Source organism: Panthera pardus, unplaced genomic scaffold (assembly GCF_024362965.1).
Source record: "Panthera pardus isolate Hobbes unplaced genomic scaffold, ASM2436296v1 HiC_scaffold_1, whole genome shotgun sequence".
NCBI lineage: Eukaryota > Metazoa > Chordata > Mammalia > Carnivora > Felidae > Panthera > Panthera pardus.
Window position 1 is genome coordinate 89,586,642 of NW_026526654.1, and position 20,440 is coordinate 89,607,081.

At 39.9% G+C, this 20,440-nt stretch overlaps 1 protein-coding gene across 2 annotated transcripts in view; it reads left to right on the forward strand.

Moving 5' to 3' along the window:
- CRYL1 (crystallin lambda 1) overlaps nucleotides 1-20,440 on the forward strand; it is a 131,548-nt gene that overhangs the window by 78,548 nt on the left and 32,560 nt on the right. For both annotated transcript variants that reach the window (XM_019448023.2, XM_019448024.2), the window contains one exon: nucleotides 20,204-20,365. In XM_019448023.2, coding sequence (XP_019303568.2) covers nucleotides 20,204-20,365 — 162 coding nt within the window. The remainder of the gene's footprint in view (nucleotides 1-20,203; nucleotides 20,366-20,440) is intronic.

A 20,440-nucleotide genomic window follows, 5' to 3' on the forward strand; every position in this document is an offset into this window, starting at 1 on the left:
CTGAGAGGTAAATACGTCTACAGTGGGTGAATTTTGAAGAGAAGAGAGGGAATAACACGTTGCATCATAGGAGAGAGGCTGAGAGGTGAAGGTAAGGTGAACAGGAAGTGTAACACACATTTTTTAAACAGAGGGTGGGGAAGCGGGACAGGGAGAAGTCAGGAGGTGAATAGGCAGTGAGCTGCAGAAACCTTTCTTTGATGAAAACAGTACTCACATATGTGTGATGAGAAGTTTTCATTTTCAGTAGACCTCTTAGGGATATTTTAAATCCTATATATAGGTTGATTGGGATTCTCTTCAGCAGGAGTAACTCTAATTGATTCCCATACACATTGATTCCCTTTGCTTAGAGCAGGGATGGAAACTTAAATCCTACAGGGGCCTGACTGGGGACGTGAGGGTGACTTGGTCAGGTTGAGCAGCAGGGAACTAGTGACCCTTCCAAAAGGCCCAGTGGCACTCGTCCCCAGGAAGATCACCTGGTATTGGCTGGATCTCTCGATTTTTCACACTAGCCAACCAGGCGAGAAACCAGAAATTTTATTTCTAATTTTTAGATTGTGGCTCAAATTTTCTTAATCACGATGTGATTATGTGTGACCTGAGGTCACAGTGTGGTCTAAATATTTAATTCTTGTTTTGAGAGTTATAGTTCCCTTTGAGAACCTTTATATCTTCTTATCCACTTTTGTTTTTACTTCCTTCAAAGACTGTTTCTCTGTTCTCTGGGGTTGGTAGCACATTCTTGTTATATAATATATATATATAACAAGATACAACAATATATATATAATGCTATATGTATATGTATATAATAGGTTGCTGTTTTGACCATGATGTAGGGAGTGTTAGTTTTATGTCTGGTCTTGATCGCAAAAACACATTTTAGGTAGGAAGAGGATGTATAAGAAAGACGTGACAAACATAACCCGTGTTACCGCCCAGAGAAACTTATGGTTCGTGTTTTGTTGTATCATATTCTAATCATTTTTCCAGATCTACGTAACATGGGCAGTCACAAAAATGGAAGTACATGGTATATATTGTAAACTTCAGAAAATGTTCAGTTTCAAATGAGAATATGCATTGGAAAAAAAAAAAGCAGGCACAGCAATGGTTGGTCATGGGAGTACGAGCATTTTTCGTCCTTATTAAGGTGTCCTATATCTATCTTCCTATCTTCCTATCTTCTAACAATGACCCTACAACATTCTTTTGAAAAAATTAGTGTAAAGAATTCATTTTACTCTTTAGGCATGGTTTGGGAAGTAAAATATTTGTTTTTTAAAGGGGATGGTTTTTATCACTGCTCAGAAGACTAGCTCAGCCAGCACCCGGAGGGAGGATGCAAAGCCAGAGAGCAAACCAGGTCCGAATTGGGAGGGAAGAGGCTGCAGGCCCTGCTGACTCAGAAAGCAAGACGCCTGCTCCGTGTGTCCCCTGCCGCCCGGACGCTCCCCCTCGGTGGCTGGAGCTAGGAAATACGTGCATGCTAACCCATACCTGCATAATACGTGCATGTACACACATACCTGTTTTCGTGTCTGTATGTGTCTCCCCATAGATGCGTATTAAAAAACAAAAACAAAACTCACAGGTTCATATGATCATGCCTCCGAAGTCCATCCGGCTAGCTCTACAGGGTTCATCCTAGCCTCCCCGCCTTTTTTATTTATCCTTTCTTTATTTGTACTTTGACAGTGAAACACTGGCTCTCATTATCTACGACGCATTTGTTTATTTGTTCAACCCTGTATGTTTCAAAACTGCTAACCCATACCTCTTGTGAAAAACAAACCTACCAGCTCCAGCACAGTGACTCTGCACAGTTCTTGTCTTTTCCTTTAAAGCTGTCAAGGGTGCCTGGATGGTTCAGTCAGTTAAGCATCTGACTTTGGCTCAGGTCTTGATCTCATGGCTTGTGGGTTCGAGCCCCGCGTTGGGCTCAGTGCTGACAGCTCAGAGCCTGGAGCCTGCTTCAGATTCTGTCTCTGTCTCTTGCTGTCCTTCCCCTGCTTGTGCTCTCTCTCTTTCAAATATAAATAAACATTAAAAAACATTTTAAAGCAGGAAAAGCACCGTTTTCCAAAGTCAGGCCAGCTCCTTTCTTACCTACTCATCTCAGGGCAATCATGTAATTCATTTGTAAAATAGTTGGGTTCATTTGCCATAGCCTGAAATTCATTTTGGACTCCCCCATACCCTGGATGATTTTTTACAAAAAAATTTCATTCAAAAAATTCATTCATTGGCGTGTACAGTGCTGTGGGTTTTGACTCATGTGTAGAGTTTTGTGTCTACCCCACAGCTCCTTCCAGAACAGTTCCGTCACCCCAAATGACGTCATTTTATAGTCAAGGCTACAACTGACCTGTTTTCTATCCCTATGATTTCCCTCCCTCTTCTCTGTGCCAAGATTTTGTAAATGAAATCATGTAATCTGTAACCTTTTGGGTTTGGCTTCTGTCCTTTAGCAAAATGGGGTTTTTTTTTGTTTGTTTTTTTTTTTAATTTTTTTTCAACATTTTTAATTTATTTTTGGGACAGAGAGAGACAGAGCATGAACGGGGGAGGGGCAGAGAGAGAGGGAGACACAGAATCGGAAACAGGCTCCAGGCTCCGAGCCATCAGCCCAGAGCCTGACGCGGGGCTCGAACTCACAGACCGCGAGATCGTGACCTGGCTGAAGTCGGACGCTCAACCGACTGCGCCACCCAGGCGCCCCTAGCAAAATGGGTTTAAGTTTCAATCGTGTTGTTGTGTTGACCAGCAGACTTCTTTTTGTTGATGAGGAGTAATCCATTGTAAGGTTGTACAGTGTTGTTTATCTGTTCATCAGTTGAAAGACAGCCGATTTGTTTCCACTTTTGGGTCATTTTTAATAAAGATACTATAAACCTCACATATAGGTTTTTGTATGCACATAAATTTTACTTCTGTTAGGTAAATAGATTGTGCACATGTATAAAATTTATAAGAAACTGCAAACCTGTTTTCCAAAATGACTGTGTAATTTTGCATTCCCACTAGCGCTAAGGAGGGTTCCAGGTGTTCTGACTCCTTGTCAGCACTTGGTGTTGTCTTTTTCCTTTTCCATTCTAATCGAAACGTAACAGTATGTCATTGTGGCTTTGATTTGCCTTTGCCTAGTCGCTGATGGTGTTGAGGATCATTTCATGTGCTTGTTTTCCACCCATATCTTCCTTCACAAAGTATCTATTTAGATCTTTTGCCTATTTTTTAAAAGCTTCGGTTTTCTTATGTCAAGATTTGGGAGGTCTTTATATATTCTGGATACAAGTTTTTTTCTCAGAAATATGATTTGCAAATATTTTCTCCTAGGTTGTAATTTATTGCTTCAGTTTTTTTTTTACAGTCCCACAGTGAAAGTTTTTAGTTTCAAAAAAATATTTTAGTGTTTATTTTTGAGAGAGAGATTGCACGCACGCATGTACAAGTTGGGCAGGGGCAGAGAGAGGGAGACACAGAATCTGAAGTAGGCTCCAGGCTCTGAGCTGTCAGCACAGAGCACGACGTGGGGCTTGAACCCACAAACTGTGAGATCATGACCTAAGCCGAAGTTGGATGCTCAACCGACTGAGCCACCCGGGTGCCCCTGACCTTCTAGAATTTTTGTTAGGATTTTGTTGAGTCAGTAGATCAAATTGAGGCAAAGTAGGAACACTGTTGAGTCTTCTAATTCATGAGTGTGGTATATCACTCCATTTTATTCATATCTTCTTTGGTTTATTTTGTCAGCGTTTTATAGTTTTTGTCATACAGATACTTCATGTATTTTGTTAGATTTATGGCTAAGTAATTCTTTTTTGTGTGCTATTGTAAGCGATATTTAATTTTTAAAAAAATTTCAATTCTTTATTGCTACTGTATAAAAACAGTGATTTTTTAAATGTTGACTTGATTGATCTATATCCTACTATGTTGCTGAGCTCATTTACTAGTTTTAGGAGCTTTTTATAGATTCTTTGGGATCTCCGATGTAAACATTCATGTGTTACTTACGGACAGTTTCATTTCTTCAATCTCTATGCCTTTTATGTCTTTTTCTTGCCTTGTTACACTGGCTGGGCCTGTCAATGTGATGTGGAATGGTGGCAAGAAGCAGTGAGAAAAGACATTCTTGCCTTCTTGATCTTAAGATCTTACCATTAAGTATGTTGCTACTGTAGGATTTTGTAGTTTCCCTTTTGTATGTTAAAGAAGCTTTCTTCTATTCATAATTTGCTGAGAAGTTTCTTTCTTGTTTTTTTTTAGTATCAATAATGGATGTTGAATTTTGTCAGATTTTTTTTCTACATCTTCTACGTGATCACCTACGTTTTATTTGTTCTGTTTTACTAGTTTGTGTCTTTCAAATAGTTAGTCCATTTGATCTAAGTATAAGGATTTCTTGGCATTAAGAATTGTTTATAATATTCTTTTACTGTTCTTCTAATGACTGTAGGACCCGTAGTGATGTACCCTCTTTCATCCGTGATACTGGAAATTTGTGTATTCTCTCTTTTTTCAGTTGGTTAGTCAGCCTTGAAGTTTATCAATTCTATTTTTTTTCCAAAAAAATACCAAGCTTTGATTACATTGATTTTCTTTATTGTTTTTCTGTTTTCAATTTCATTGATTTCTCCTCCTATTTTTATTATTTCTCTCCTTCTACTTTCTTTGGATTTAATTTGCTCTTATTCTACTCTCTTTTTTTTTTTTTTAACGTTTATTTATTCTTGAGACAGAGACAGAGCGTGAACAGGGGAAGGGCTGAGACAGAGGGAGACACAGAATCTGAAACAGGCTCTGAGCTGTCAGCACAGAGCCCGACGTGGGGCTCGAACCCATGAACTGTGAGATCATGACCTGAGCCAAAGTCAGATGCTTAACCGACTGAGCCACCCAGGCACTCCTCTTATTCTACTGTCTTAAGGTAGAGACTTGGATTAAAGTTTTGAAACCTTTCTTCTTTATAAATGTAAACTTTTTATGCTATAAATTTTACTCTCAGCTCTGCTTTAGTTGAATCTAATGAATTTCAAATATTGGATTTTCATTTTCAACAAAAATGAAATATTTTCTAATTCCTCATGAGAATTCTGCTTCAATGTATGGATTATTTAGAAGTACTTGTTTAATTCCCAAACATCTGGGACATTTCCCATATATTCTTCTGTTATTGATTTCTACTTTACTTCAACTATGGTCAGAAACCATATTTGTATGATTTTTATTCTTTTAAATTTAATATTTGTTTCATGGCCCAAAATAGATCTATCTTGGTGGATACTCCATGTGCATCAGAAAAAAAGTATATATTCTGCTGTTTTGTAGGTGGATTGGTCTGTAAAAGTCAAGTAGATCAAGTGGATTGATAATATTATTCAGGTCTGCTAAAACCTTATTGATTTTCTGTCTACTTGTTCTGAGAGCGAACTATTGAGGTCTCCAGTAACAATTGTGCATTTGTCTATATTTCCTTTCAGTTTTTACCTCATGTATTTTGTAGCTCTGTTCTTAAGTACATAAACATTTAGGATTGTTATATTTTCTTGAAACATTGACCTCTTTATCATTATAAATTGCCTACCTTTATTCCGGATAGTATTTCTTGTTGTTAGATCTGCTTTTCTGGATATTAATAGAGCAAATACCAGTTTCTTTCATTAGTGTTTGCAGGAGATAGGTTTCCTTCTTTTATTTTTAGCCTAAGTATATATATTTAAAGTAGCTTCTGGATATCTTAGAGTTGGGCCTTGCTTTTTAATCCAACCTGACAGTCTCTGACTTTTAATTGGTGTGTTTAGACCATTCACATGTAATGTGATTGCTAATACAGGTTACTTAAAATATTCTGTTTTCTTTGCTGTTTTCTTCCACTTTTTTTTTTTATTTTTCCTGTTCTTGTGTTAAGTGAATATTTCTTTGATTCTATTTCATCTCCATTATTGATTTATTACTTATAGTGGCCAAAGGGTTTAAGCCTTTAATCAAAGGCTACCTTTTAATATTATTATGTTGCTTCACATTCCTTGTACAATTATTAGCCTACCTTTACTTTTACATGCTCATTTATAGTGCATTGCTAGGACTTCCAGGCTTGGAAGTTGCCATTCTATCCTAACAAGTAAAAAGCTGAACAGACTGAAAAATCAACATTCTTCTTGGATCTATAAGAGAAAGGAAAACACAGGGAAAACTGCAGCCCTCAAAATTGGAGAAACAGACAAATACGGGGATTCGTGGCTTACAAGCAGAGACTCATGAGCAGAAACCACCATGTGAACCATGCTGAAATGGAAAAAAAACTGTATTTGCCAATTGCTGGTGGCTTAGTGTGGAGAACTCTGAGAGTTAAAAAGTCCAGGGAGACCCGGCCATAGAGAGCCCCCACAATTACATGAGATTTACCTTCAGGAGCTCAACTAGCTTCTTACAGTAAATAGAGGAGAAAAATATCCTGGGACTTCTGGAAGGAGGATGGGGAAAGGAATGATTTCAGAATAAGCCAGAGTACTCTGTTCTTAACAATTCCTGCTCTCAGGAAGCTTATTAACCAGAGCCTGATCTGCTGGGGTTATCAGAGCCTAATTTTACATCTAAAGATACACATAGATTAACAGTAAATGGATGGAGAAAAATGTACCATGCTAACACTAATCAAAAGAAAGCAGGAGTAGCTATATTAATTTCAGATAGAGCAGATTTCTCAGCAGGGCAAATTGTTAGGGATAGAGGGGGCATAACATAGTGATAAAGGGGTCATTTCTCCAAGAAGATGTGCAATTCTTAATATGTATGTGCCTAAAAACAGAGTGTCAAATTATATGGGACAAAAACTGCTAGAACTCCAAGGAGAAATAGATGCACTACTGTAGTTAGAGTCTTGAACACTTGTCTCTCAGAAATGCATGGATGCAGCAGGCAGAAAATCAGTAAGGACATAGTTGAACTCACAACGCCACGATCAACTGGGTATAATTGACATCTGTAAACTGCTTCATCTAACAACAGTAGGATACACATGTTTCTCAAGCTCACATGGAAAATTCGTCAGGGCAGACCACATGATGGGCCAGAAAACACACTTTAACACAAGTAAAAGAATAGAAACCATGGAATGTCTGCTGTCATATCACAGTGAAATTAAACAAGAAATCAGTAACAGAAAGATAACTGGAAAATCCCTAAATACATGGAGATTAAACAGTATGTTTCTAAATAACACATTGATCCAGGAAGAAATTTCAAGGGAAATTTTGAAATATTTTGAACCAGGGTGCCTGGGTGGCACAGTCAGTTGAGCATCCAACTTAGGCCCAGGTCGTGACCTTGAATTCTGTGGGTTTGAGCTCACGTTGGGCTCATTGTTGTCATCCTGTCAGCACAGAGCCCACTTCAGATCATCTGTCCCTCTCTCTCTGCCCCTCCCCCACTTATGCGTGGTCTCTCTCTCTCTCTCTTTCTCTCTCTCTCTCTCTCTCAAAAAATAAATAAAACATTAAAAAAGTATTTTGAACAAAATGAAAATGAAAACACAACTTATTAAAATTTGTGGGGGCCACCTAGGTGGCTTAGTCAGTTTGGCTCAGGTCATGATCTCATTGTAAGTTCAAGCCACACATTGGGTTCTGTGCTGACAGTGTGGAGCCTGCTTGAGATTTTTTCTCACTCTTTCTCTTTCTTCTCTCCCATGCACACTTGCTTGCACTCTCTCTCCCCCTCAAAATAAATAAACTTAAAAAAAAATATATGTGGTATGCAGTGAAAGCAGTGATCAGAGGGAAATTTATAGCACTGAATGCATGTATTAGAAAAGGAGAAATATCTAAAATCAATAATAAAAGTTTTCACCTTAAGAAATTAGAAGAAATAGATACAATTAAATCCAAAGTAAGCAGAAGAAAAGAAATAATAATTAGAGCAGAAGTCAATGAAAATGAAAATAGGAAGTCCATAGAGAAAATCAACAAAACCAAAAGCTGTTTCTTTGAAAAGACCAGTAAAATTGATATGCCTCTAGCTGGCTAACTAAGGAAAAACAGAAAGAGGACACAAATTGCTAATATCAGAAATGAAAGAGATCTGTAGATCATATGGACATTAAAATGGATAATGAAGGAATACCGTGAACAGCTCTATTCCCACAAACCAGAAAACTTAGGTGAAATGGACCAATTACTTGGAAGACAAAAGTCTGCCAAAACTCACGCAAGAAGTAGATGATCTGAATAAGCCTATGTATGATAAAGAAATAATTGATAATCTTCTTAAAAAGAAACACCAGGCTGAGGTGGTTTCACTGGTGAATTCTACCAACCATTTGGGGAGGAAAGTATATCAGTTCTTTATAACCTCAGGAGACAGAAGCAGAGGGAAGACTTCCCAACTCATTCTGAGAGGCCAGCATTACCACAATATCAAAACTAGATGAAGACATTACGATAAAAGGAAAGTATAGACCAATACTTCTCATGAACATAGATACAAAAATCTATAATACAAAATCAACAAATCAAATCCAAAACGGTAGAAAAAGAATTATTTACCATGACCGAGTGGGATTTATCCCACACACTCAAGGCTTATTCAATATTTGAAAATCAATTAATGCATTTCATTACAATGCATTGTAAATTTTTTGGATTTTTTTTTTTTTTTTTTTTTTTTTTTTTTTGCTTTGGCTATTCAGTTATACTTCAGAGGAATTGAAAACAAGAAAACATTTTTTTATCTTATTTATTCCATTTCCACTGTTCTTCATTTCTTTGTGTGGATCCAGTTTTCTGTCTGGTTTCTTCTTTTCCTTCTGTCGGCAGACTTTTCATAAGACTAGGTCTTATGGGAATGAATTCCCTGAGTTGTTTTCTCAGTAAAGTTTTTTTTCCTTTTTTGAAAGATAATTTTACTGGGTATAGAACTCTAGGTTGACAGGTTTTTTTCTTTCAGCACTTAAAGATGTTACTCCATTATCTTGTATCTTGTATTTGGTCTCTCACAAAGTCTTGCAATTTTACCTTTGTTCTTGTGTGTATTATGTAACTTTCTTCTGACTACCTTCAGTATTTTTGTCTTCAGTAAGTTTAGCAATTTGAATATCATATATCTAGATTTGTGGGAGTTTTAGGGTAAGGAGGTTTATTTATCCTGCAGTGTGTTTTCTGAGCTTCTTGGTCATATGACTTAGTGATTTTTATTAGTTTTGGAATAGTCTCAGCCATCATTTCTTTCATATTTTTTTCCTGTCTCTTCTGGGATTCCAGTTACACAAGCGTTCCATCATTTGATATTTTTCCTACAGGCCTTGGATGCTCTGTATGTTCTTCTCAGTGTTTTTGCTCTTTGTTTCTTCATTTTGGATAATTTCCTTTGACTCATCTTTAAGTTCACTGATTCTTTCCTCAGCTGTTTTGAGTCTCCTGATGAACTGGTCAAAGATGTTCTCTGTTACTCTTTCATTTTTTAATATTCTCTTTGGTACTTTTTTTAAATCGTTTCCATCGATCTGCTAAAAATTACCCATGTGATTTCATACTTTCCATTAGAGCTCTTAACATATTAATTGTAGTTACTTTAAATTCACTGTCAGATCGTGACACCATCTGAATCACTTTGGAGTCCGGTCCTGATGATCACTTTGTCTCTTGGGTGTGTACTTTTTTGTATGCCTCACAATGATTTGTTTTTGAAAGCCAGACGTCTTGAGTAGGAGAGTATTACTGAGGTAAACAGTTTTTACGCCTGGGATTTGGCATGCGTTTTCTTCTGTGAGGCTTTTACAGTGGGGATTTGAGTTAATGTACTTAGGAGTTGGTCGAGGTTTAGGTTTGTAATTGCTGTGGTCATTCTTGGTGCACTATAGTTTCAAATTCTTCCAGTAATACCTTGTGAATAAAACCAAGACTGGTTGGCCAGAAGTTTTTTCCCCCTCAATATCTTCACCTTCAGCTTTCAGTCTTCCTTTGCACGCCCTCAGAGAGGATCTCTTTCCATATTCCCATTCGGTCCCTCTCCCAGAAGTATTCTCCTGTTACTTGTTACCTTACACTTGTCAGCCTGGCGATGGGAGCAGTGAAGGGGCTTTTCTTGTAGTTCGGGTCAGACCTTAGTCTTAGGCAGGCACTGTGTCCCTGGGAGCTTAGGGATGTGGCTTCCGTAGTGCCCTCAGCTCTCTCCCAGCATCTCTGCCTGCTCGTCCCCTAGGGATAAGGGTTTTTATTTCAGTTCCCTCCCCGCAATTATGATGGGTTTTCAGCAATGGTAGGTTTTTGTGCTGTTGTCTCCAGTCACTTAAGTGAATTGAAATGTATTTGTATTCACATATTGAACAAGTCATTTGTCAGATCACAGTTGTTTCCAGTGATTTCCCTTAGATTTTTCCTATGGACATTTGAACTTCGAGAACTTTGTATCTACTGGTCGTAGTCCTAAGTGGATTGGAAAGTGAATGGGTCTCATCATGCACTAGTAGACTTGTCTGTCATCTCTCCTTCACAGGAGTAAGCCTATCCATCTGTTCTTAAATCTTTTTGGCATATATATGGACTTCAACGATTGCTAAAATTTCCAAAAACTGGATTATAAAATCGTTTTGCCACAAAGGAAGGACTTTTTGTTTGTTTGTTTTTATTATTTAGTAAGTAATATTTAGCTGTCCTATCACAGGAGTAACAAGGAATTTTCCTGATTTTGGATTAAACCGTGGGTAGATGTGCAGACTTTATTATCCAGTTAGTCGGTCCTATCTTTGAGCTGGCTTCTTAAAGGTGTTTAACCAGCCAAGAACATTGTTTAAGTTAATGCAATAGTGAGACACAAGAAGCTATATGCTACATTGCTTTGAAGCTATATACAAGGTTAGAATGGCTGTTTTCTTATACCAAAACTGGTAAATATATTTTTTTAAACACTCCTTAGTGGGCTAGTTTGAGTGACATAGAGAGCAGTAAAATGAGAGGAAGAGACTCCCTCTGCTTGGTACTCGCACTGTCCTTGTATGCATTTGGATGAAGAGGAGAATCTTCTTCCTTGAGGGAAGTGGAGAGAGCAGAAAGGGTAAAACTAGCCAGACCAGCAGATCACCTGATGACCAGTAGGATGACAAAAGCTGCTGACAGCTCGTCCTTATGCACAGTTCTTAAAATAGGGTTCATTCTCTTTTAGTTTAAACTAAAAGGCTATGACTCATGGCTTCAGTCATGGGTTTATTTTGTTGCTGTCTTTTTTTTTTTTTTTTTTTTAATCGGGAAGGATTGCGACTTTGTTAATCTAAATTTTTTTTTTGTTAATGTTTATTTCTGAAGGAGAGAGAGAGTGTGAGTGGCGGGGGTGCAGAGAGAGAGGGAGACACAGAATCTGAAGCAGGCTTCAGGCTCTGAGGTGTCAGCACAGAGCCCGACGCGGGGCTAGAACCCACAAACCACGAGATCATGACCTGAGCCAAAGTCGGATGCTCGACTGAGCCACCCAGGCGCCCCCCGACTTTGTTAATCTAGAGACTCTGACTAAACACATACCTGTTGGTAGGGTGTGTGTTCTCATTAACTGTTTTACCAAGATGAGTTTTGCATTGATTAGAGTCTTTAATTTGGGGATAGTTTGTGCTTCAAAATCTTTAGTTGGAAGAGAACTTTTCCTTTCTTAGCACATGGGGCTCTGCGCTGACAGCATGGAGCCTGCTTGGGATTCTCTCTCTCCCTCTGTCTCTGCCCCTTCCCCGCTCATACTCTCTCTCAAAATAAATAAATAAACATTTAAAAATAAAAGTCTTCATTGTATTTTTAAGTTGTTGAATTTCCATTTGATTCTTTTTATAGTTTCTAGTTATATGCTAAAATTTTTCATTATCATTCATTCTTAAACATATTAATAATAGTTACTTCAAAGTTGATGTCTGATAACACCATGCTCTGGATATCCTATGGGTCTATTTCTAAAGTCTGTTTTTTCTCTTGATTTTCAATCAGGTCTTTGTGCTACCTGTTTCATTTCTTTGTTTGAGTGTGAGACATTGCTTACAAACAATCAAGGCTCTGGTTATGCTTTTGTCCTTCAGAGAAGCCAGGAGCTCATGTCTTTAATTTAATCATGGGCTGAGATGAGTTGAGACATATGAGGACTGGTCACTGTTACTCTAGGGTATAGCCCTTGAGGGTCCCGGCTAGAAGCCTAGAGCAGTTACCAGGCCCCGAGCTCCAGTTTTCTCTCGACAATCTGCATCTGCCAGAAGCCGTGATTATTGTTTCCGCCCTCTTGTCTGTGCTTTTGAAATAAGCAATTGCCTTGAGGATAAACGAGGAGCCATATATATAAGGCTGATGTCTCCAAGTTTCCCTACTGCCCTAATCTCGGCCCTGCTGTTCTTCACTGTTTCAGACAGATTCTTCTTTGTATGTTTTCAGCTTTTTTAGTTGTTCTCAGCAGGATTGTCCATAACAATCTAGTGTACCGTTCCTAAAAGTGGAATGCTCTCTACAAGTAGTTTGTTCTTACAGCTCCTTCTGTGCCCAGTGGTAGGCCCTGGGGTATGGTTGGCAAATAAGACCTTTGGAGATCACATAAAAACATTTTTATGTTCCTTCTGTTGTTACCAATGATTTCCCCCCACTGATTGTACTTCAGAGCAGCTTGTGGTGGGGCGCCTGGGTGACTCAGTCAGATAAGCGTCCGACTTCGGCTCAGGTCATGATCTTGCAGTTTGTGAGTTTGAGCCCCGTGTCGGGCTCTGTGCTGACAGCTCGGAGCCTGGACCTTGCTTTGGATTCTGTGTCTCCCCCTCTCTCTGTTCCTTCCCCGCTTGAACTTTGACTCTCTCCTTCTCAAAAATAAAGATTTAAAAAATTTTATAAAAAAAAAATTTTAAAAAGAGCAGTTTGTGGTACTAGATTAGTATTCCTATTTGACCAGCAGTATCTGTAATCCTCAAGTCTGACCAGGTGGGTGTGGCCTTCTGGCTTGGTGCCGTATCGTCATTTTGCTTACTTTTGTTACAGTGCGTATTATCTGCTCTGTTGTAGCTACTTGCATGGATATCTATTTTTTTTTAGTTTATTTTTTTGAGAGAGACCAAGACAGCGTGAGTGGGGGAGGGACACAGACAGAGGTGGAGAGAAAGAATCCCAAGCAGTCTCAGCGGTGCCGTCAGAGTGGAGCCCGACATGGGGCTAGAACCCATGAAACTGTGAGATCGTGACCTGAGCTGAAACCAAGAGTCACCGCTGGCTGAGCCACCCAGGTGCCCCGTGGGTGTCTGTCTTCTTATCTGCTTCTTAAAACATGTGCTTCTTGAAAAGCAGGGACTATATCTTATTCTGAGTGGGAAAGTTCCTTGCATAAACTAGTTCCTTGTCAGAAATGTCTTTTAATTCAGATGTTAATGCCAACATTTAGTAACTTGTCAGCCAGTGTTCGACTTCCATCTTCTCAAGGTTCCCTCAATTGATCCACTTTGTGTAGTAGCCTTCTTCAAGATTCCAGAAGACCAGTACACAATACCTATACCAAGAGGAGCTTCTGTGGGATGTGGCATAATGTTAAGATTTATACTGTAAATTAAATGGGAGTCATTGCACTAGATACCGGTGACAGAATTTTTTCTACTAAAAACAATTCTAGAGGGGTGTCTGGGTGGCTCAGTTGGTTGAGCGTCCAACTCTTGATTTCGGCTCAGGTCGTGATCCCAGGCTAAGGGGATCGAGCCCCACATCGGACTCTGTGCTAAGCGTGGAGCCTGCTTAAGATTCTCTCTCTCTCCTCTCTCGCTTTCACTCGCTCTCGTTCTCCCCGCCCCTCTTCCTCTGCCCCTCTTCCCTGCTTGTGCTCTCTCTCTCAAATTAAAAAAACAACAACGAAAAATTAAGAAAATACTGGAGGTTGTTTTTACCATGGAGTACTATCCGTGGGATTAGCAACATGACTCATAGCTGAGTAACGGGCAGGGCATCAGCAGCAGCAGCATCCGCTTATGCAACATGCAACGCGTAGCAGTAGCTGAGAGTCCATCCATCACATGTTATACTGAAAGGAGACAGAGCCGTTCACCCTCAGGGCTTCATGCTGTTGCAGAAATTGGGGAAGAAGGACAGGGAAACACTGCCCGGACTTTCAATGGAGTATTTTCCTCAGTCAGAAAAAGTGCTTAGTAAAAGAGGACAGGGTTTTAGTCCATGGCAGATAGGCGTCTGTTTTGAACGTGTAGGTCCAGAAATGTCTAGGATTGCCACATCGGCTGCCAGAAGGCAGGGAGGTACCTGATGTTTGTTCCTTCAGCCTTTAGACATTTCCTCTAAAATAATGTAATGATAATATATGTATTCAGTGAGCTTGGGGAGGCATTGTATGAAATTGACTACTATGTCACAGAAGTTTTCGTTAGTTAATTTATCAATTCAACAAATGTTTCCTGAATACCTGCTATTTGTCACACATTGTTCTTGGAGCTGGGAATACAGCAATAAACTGAAAAAAATTCTTGCTTTTTTGCTTTCAATTCTGTTTTACAGTATTGATGTTTGTTTAAATGTAGCCATTTCCTTTTCTTTTAATATTTTTCTTTTTTTAATGTTTATTGATTTTTGAGAGAGCACAAGTGGGGGAGGGACAGAAAGAGAAGGGGGGACAGGATCCAAAGCAGGTTCCACGCTGACAGCAGAGAGCCCGACATAGGGTTTGAACCCACGAACCATGAGATCGTGACCTGAGCTGAAGTCAGATGCTCAACCAACTGAGCCACGCAGGCTCCCCAATGCTAGGAGTCTTTTTAAAGACCTAATGGTGGTATTCATTCTCTATATTTGCCTTATATTCTATTTTATTGGTTTCTGCTATGTTCTGCTATCATCTTTTAATTTTTCTTTGGATTTATTGTGTTCTATTTCGGCTTCTTAAATTGGATGCTTGGCTTGTTAATATTTTGGGCTTTCTTTTATTAAAAAAGATTTGAAGGATAAATAAGAACTGTTTTAATTACACCTACAAATTTTGACTTTTTGGTTTATCCTCTGGACAGATGGAGTCAAAATATGGATAGCTGTTGCCTTGATGATGCTGTTCCCGTTGAGAGTACTATAAAATTATTTTATAGTCAAACATATACGTGGTTGCAAATGAAACTAGTTTATGGTACTATAAAACCTGAGTTTTCAAAAATGAGAATGTTTTCATAAAACAATGGTTGTCATCCAACAAAATATGTTGAGTGCAATTTGTTGTTTCACTCATTGCGATAACAAAGGGTTTGGGCTAAAAATACATAGTCCAATTATTATTAGCAAAAGCATTGTGTTTAAATTTCTGTGTTTCCCCCCTGCCCCCAAACCTCACAAATAGACCTCTCCCTGTCCTCTGCTGCTTTGAGAAGTGCTGCTTTATAAAGAGAGATCACTGGTGGAAATGCTTACACATGCGTCTGACACAGAGGCAAAAAGAAAGTCATGTAAAAAGGTAATACACGTAGTCTTCTCGAATTTGTCACCTGGAATTCAAACACAGTCCTCCCTGGTAACAAATGGTCTCAGTGATTGATGTGATAGCCTTCATATCACTTACTTGTTTTTTATTTGTCTTAAAAATTCATGCCCATGCCTTGCTTTAATCCTTCTTCAGTTTTGTGTTTCATGCTCTTCCCAGCACTTTGTATTAAAAATCCCAAGTCTTCCTCATGAGAACTATTAGAAATGCACTGTCTGCTAATTGCACGCTTAAAAAAAATAATTTTAATTGTAATTTTTTCCTGGCAGGCATTCTAACCCAATTCTAAATAAATGATTTCATAAAAGGTCCCAGAAATAACCTTGGAATGAGGGTGGGAATAGACTCATCATCGGGACAGCAAGTGGTGCAGGTGCCATTTCAGCCTCTTCTCCGTCCCCTGTGGTTACCCGTAGAAAGGGCTGCTGTTTAAAGCAAACAACAGGAGTGCCTGGGTGGCTCAGTGGGGAAAGCTTCTGACTTGGGCTCAGGTCATGATCTCACGTCTCGTGGGTTCGAGCCCCGGGTCGGGCTCTGTGCCGACAGCTCGGAGCCTGGAGCCTGCTTCCCGTTCTGTGTCTCCTCTCTCTCTGCCCCTCCCCTGCTTGCAGTCTGTCTCTCACTCTCTGTCTCTCAAAAATAAACAGATGTAGGGGCGCCTGGGTGGCTCAGTTGGTTAAGCGTCCGACTTCGGCTCAGGTCATGATCTCTCACTCTGTGAGTTCGAGCCCCGCGTCGGGCTCTGTGCTGACAGCTCAGAGCCTGGAGCCTGTTTCAGATTCTGTGTCTCCCTCTCTCTGACCCTCCCCCGTTCATGCTCTGTTTCTCTCTGTCTCAAAAATAAATAAACGTTAAAAAAAAAATTATGCTCTGTTTCTCTCTGTCTCAAAAATAAATAAACGTTAAAAAAAAAAATTAAAAAAAAAAAATAAACAGAGGTAAAGCAAACAATCCAGGTAACCTTAACACCTAATCCCCAAGAAGTAATGTTCCTAAATCTGTGGCCTACACTGGTTTTTACTTTGGAAAGTTCTCTCTAGAGTGGATACAATTTGTTCCAGATTATCATGGAACTCTGTTTAGTATTTGTAATATGCTTTAAAAATGTTTTTTATTTTTATTTCAAGGAAAAAAACGAGCCTCTGGTTTGGGCTTAGTGCAGTTTATGGCCTGTGGCAATAAAACTTGACAAGATACAATTAGTGCTAACAGATTTTATAATGTGGATCACTTCCATCTTTAGTTTGAGAGAGAATTTCCTTCTGCCATGATTGAAGTGAGGTTTTAGCTCACCTTTTTCTTGCCATGTCCTTCCCCTACAATTGGCTAAGAGGACTTCTTTGCATGTAAAATATTTTGAGTACTAAAGTCTTCTAATCTAGTTTTGCTCTCTTTCTGGAAGGCACATTGAAGATTGCTTCCAAATGTTTTGCATTAACAAATGTAGATTTTCTAGCAACAGGACGCCTATCTAAAATGCCTGAACTGATTTTTTTTAAAAAATTAATGAAATTTCATTTTCCCCATGAAAATATTTGTTTTGGAAGATGTGTATTGTTGCACAGCGAGTGAGTAAACTTCGGAAGTGAGTTCCTAGGTAGGACTCCCTTTGCCTGGGAATTATCCAATGCTCTGACTTGCCATGGCCGTGTTGCCTTTCTAGAACATTCCTAATGAGTTGAATGCTGTCACAGGTAACTCTGACTAATCACAAAACACCAAAGTCTATACATGATTTGTCCTTTAAAATATAAGTAAGTTAGAGAGAATTAAAAGTTATGCCTATAATAATACCAACATTCAGTTTCTTGCTTTCAAGAAGACAAGGGAGGGGCGCCTGGGTGGCTCAGTCAGTTAAATGTCTGACTTTGGCTCAAGTCATGATCTCACGGTCCGTGAGTTCAAGCCCCGCGTCGGGCTCTGTGCTGACAGCTCAGAGCCTGGAGCCTGTTTCAGAATCTGTGTCTCCCTCTCTCTCTGACCCTCCCCTGTTCATGCTCTGTCTCTCTCTGTCTCAAAAATAAACATTTAAAAAAAAAAAAGACAAGGGAAAAAGGAGTGTTTAAACTTAACCTCACTTTTTAACTATTTGATACTTCCTGAGATGAGTGAACTTCTGATGTACCAGGAAAGGTTGTGATTCTTGGGAAGTTACGCTGTGCTCTCTTTACTTGTCCCCAGAGTTTTGTTTTGTTTTGTTTGTTGAAACCTGAGCATAGTGGTTGTGCGAGGATATCATTTATTATGTGTTGTGCGTGAGAATATCATTTATGTGTTGTGTCTCCCTCCCACTTCAAAACAAAACACAAACATAATAATCATTGCTTCCAAAATGCTGTCAGAGTTTAATTAAGCAAAGTCAAGCTCATTACTTTGAATAGTGATAGAATGTTTGCTAACACTTCCCATTTTCCCTAGAAAGGACCCCTGAAAAACACCGATGAGTTCAGAAGGCAAGGCTGGATTCTCACCTGGTCACATTGCTATAGTTTAGAGAGAGTGAGGCCACGTTGCAGCTGGGTTCTCAGTTGTCTCATTGTTTGGGACTTTTCTCTGCCCTTCCTCCCAGCCCCTTTAGGGCAAAGAGAATGACCGTTGCCTCTCTTAGCTTTGCAGTCAACCACAAGTGATGATTAATCCTGATTAATAGCGTTTCATACTCTTTCTCAGGCAAGGAGTATCGGCTCCCCAATGAATAGCAAGGAAATGAACTCAAGGCTTGACATGGACAGAGGCAGTGTAACCCTGGCCCAGCAAATTGAACACAGTTGTTGCTATCCTCATCGACAACAACAAAACTTCAAGCAAATGTGCCGTTAAAAACCCTTACATAATTGTAGCAGGTTTGGGTTTCCTCTGGGTCAAGTTTTCTTGCCTCTTTGATAATCAGACGATCTGAAGAAGGCATAGCATTTCAGGGGCGAATCTGTGTGACAGACTCACAATAAGGCTGTTCACAAGGACTCTTTTATTAGCTTAAACAGTATCTGCATCATTCTTAGTCTCTGGCTTTCCTACAAGGCTCCATTTAAACTTAACCCAACTTGCAGACTTAACTGATCCAGGAATTACTCAATACAACCAGCCAGCTACTGTAGCTTTTTTCCCCTTTGTGATAAGGGGATTTAATACAATGGGCTTTACAGTTCTTAAATGACTCCATTTTTTCCCTTGTCTTTGAGATGTGGCGCTTATATGACCTTTTGTTCTTAATAAAAATTTCACATGGTTTGATTATATTTTTTAAAAGTATAAACAAACACAATGTTGACTCCCTACCCTCAGAGTAAAACTTTTTAAACTTTGTAGATGATTACAGAAACAGAATTCGGGTCATAATATTTACACAGCTGATTTCAATATACTATTAGATTTCATGATTAATGATTCAATATTATTAAATCAAACCTGAAAACCTTTATTTTTGAGGGGTGATTCTCATATAATTACCAGTGGCCCTTCAGCATTGCACGTTCGCCTTCACGCACCTCTGGTCGTCTGCTGGTGTTTATACCGTTTCTGCTGCCACGATGCCGCTACACTAATCAGGGCATCCTTGGTGGGTCCCTGCGTAGCTCGGGGAGGAGGGGAGGACAGAACTCTGACATCGGACTGGAGAGTCTTGAGGGTGTGTTTGGTAGCGTGCCACACTGAGAGTACAGAAGACCTACACCCCGAGTAGTGGGTCTCAGACTTCAGCAGGAACAAAAATCATCAGAATGTTTGATTAAAATGCAAATATCAGGACCCTACCCTCACGAGGGCCTGAGAATTTGCATTTTTAACAAGCACCCAGTTTATTCTGATGCTGATGGTTACCGGACCATACTGGGGCCATTGTCCTATAAATTCTCCAGGGAACCTTGGGAGTTCTTGATGCCTCCCCTGCCGGGCCTATGGCCTCCGGGTAAGCTGGGACCCGTCTTGGGCAGGAGCGACCGCTGTGTGATTTCCCAGAGGAGTCGGTGGCAGGAGGGAAGGGGTTGGAGCAGCCCGAGTGTCCTCTCCCCTTCCGCTTCCATCCGCAGCAGGGCGGTATCCGCCGTGTTTCCAGGAACAGGCCTCCCCTGTGGCCCCACACTTGGCTGTTTGAGAATGCCCTCTCACTCCACCCGGCTCTGTGCACGATTAGGATTTCAGAGTGGTGTTATCTGCAGTACTTAATCCAAATTTGCTCCTCTGTCCTCCTCCCACACCCCATTAAAGTAATTTTAGATTTGTAGAAACAAAGGTCCTTTTCAAAAGGATTTCCAATTAGAAATGAATTCTCAAGAAGCTCTTCGGGAATTATGGATGTAACGTGTTTGTTCGTTTCACGAAGATAAGATTTTTCCTTGAAGATAAGTTGCTCTGATGGTCAGAACAGATGGGGGAAATAAGTGGTGATGACTGCTGTGGATGTTTGTAGCGCCTCTCTGGAGGTGCTGTTCTGTGTTCTGTCGTGGAGTCAACCCCCATGTGCTCGGCAGACTTTTTTATCCTGCGAGTTTTCAGGCCTATGCAAAGCTAGAAAGTTCAGCTCCCACATACACGCCCCCCAGTTTCCGGAGACTTGCCATGTTCTTCAGCGGCTTTTTGGTTTGCTCTTAAATATTGCTGGTAGTTTTCTAATTGGTTCATTGATTTTTTTTTTTTTTTTTTTTTTTTTAGGAATGAATCAGACACGAGCTGCTTTGCTTGAGGCCTGAGTGCAGTATCATCCATAGTAATTTGAATATGTTCTTTTCAGGAATGTGTTCCAGAAAACCTGGAGCTGAAGAAGAAGATTTTTGCTCAGTTAGATCAAATCATCGATGACCAAGTTGTCTTAAGCAGCTCCACCTCTTGCCTCCTGCCTTCCCAGTTGTTTGCTGGCCTCGCACACGTGCAGCAGTGCCTCGTGGCCCATCCTGTGAGTGCCTCTACCCGCCAGCACGGTGGCCTCTCATTCCGGTTTTCCGGGGCGGTACGCCTTGGCTAATCCGCT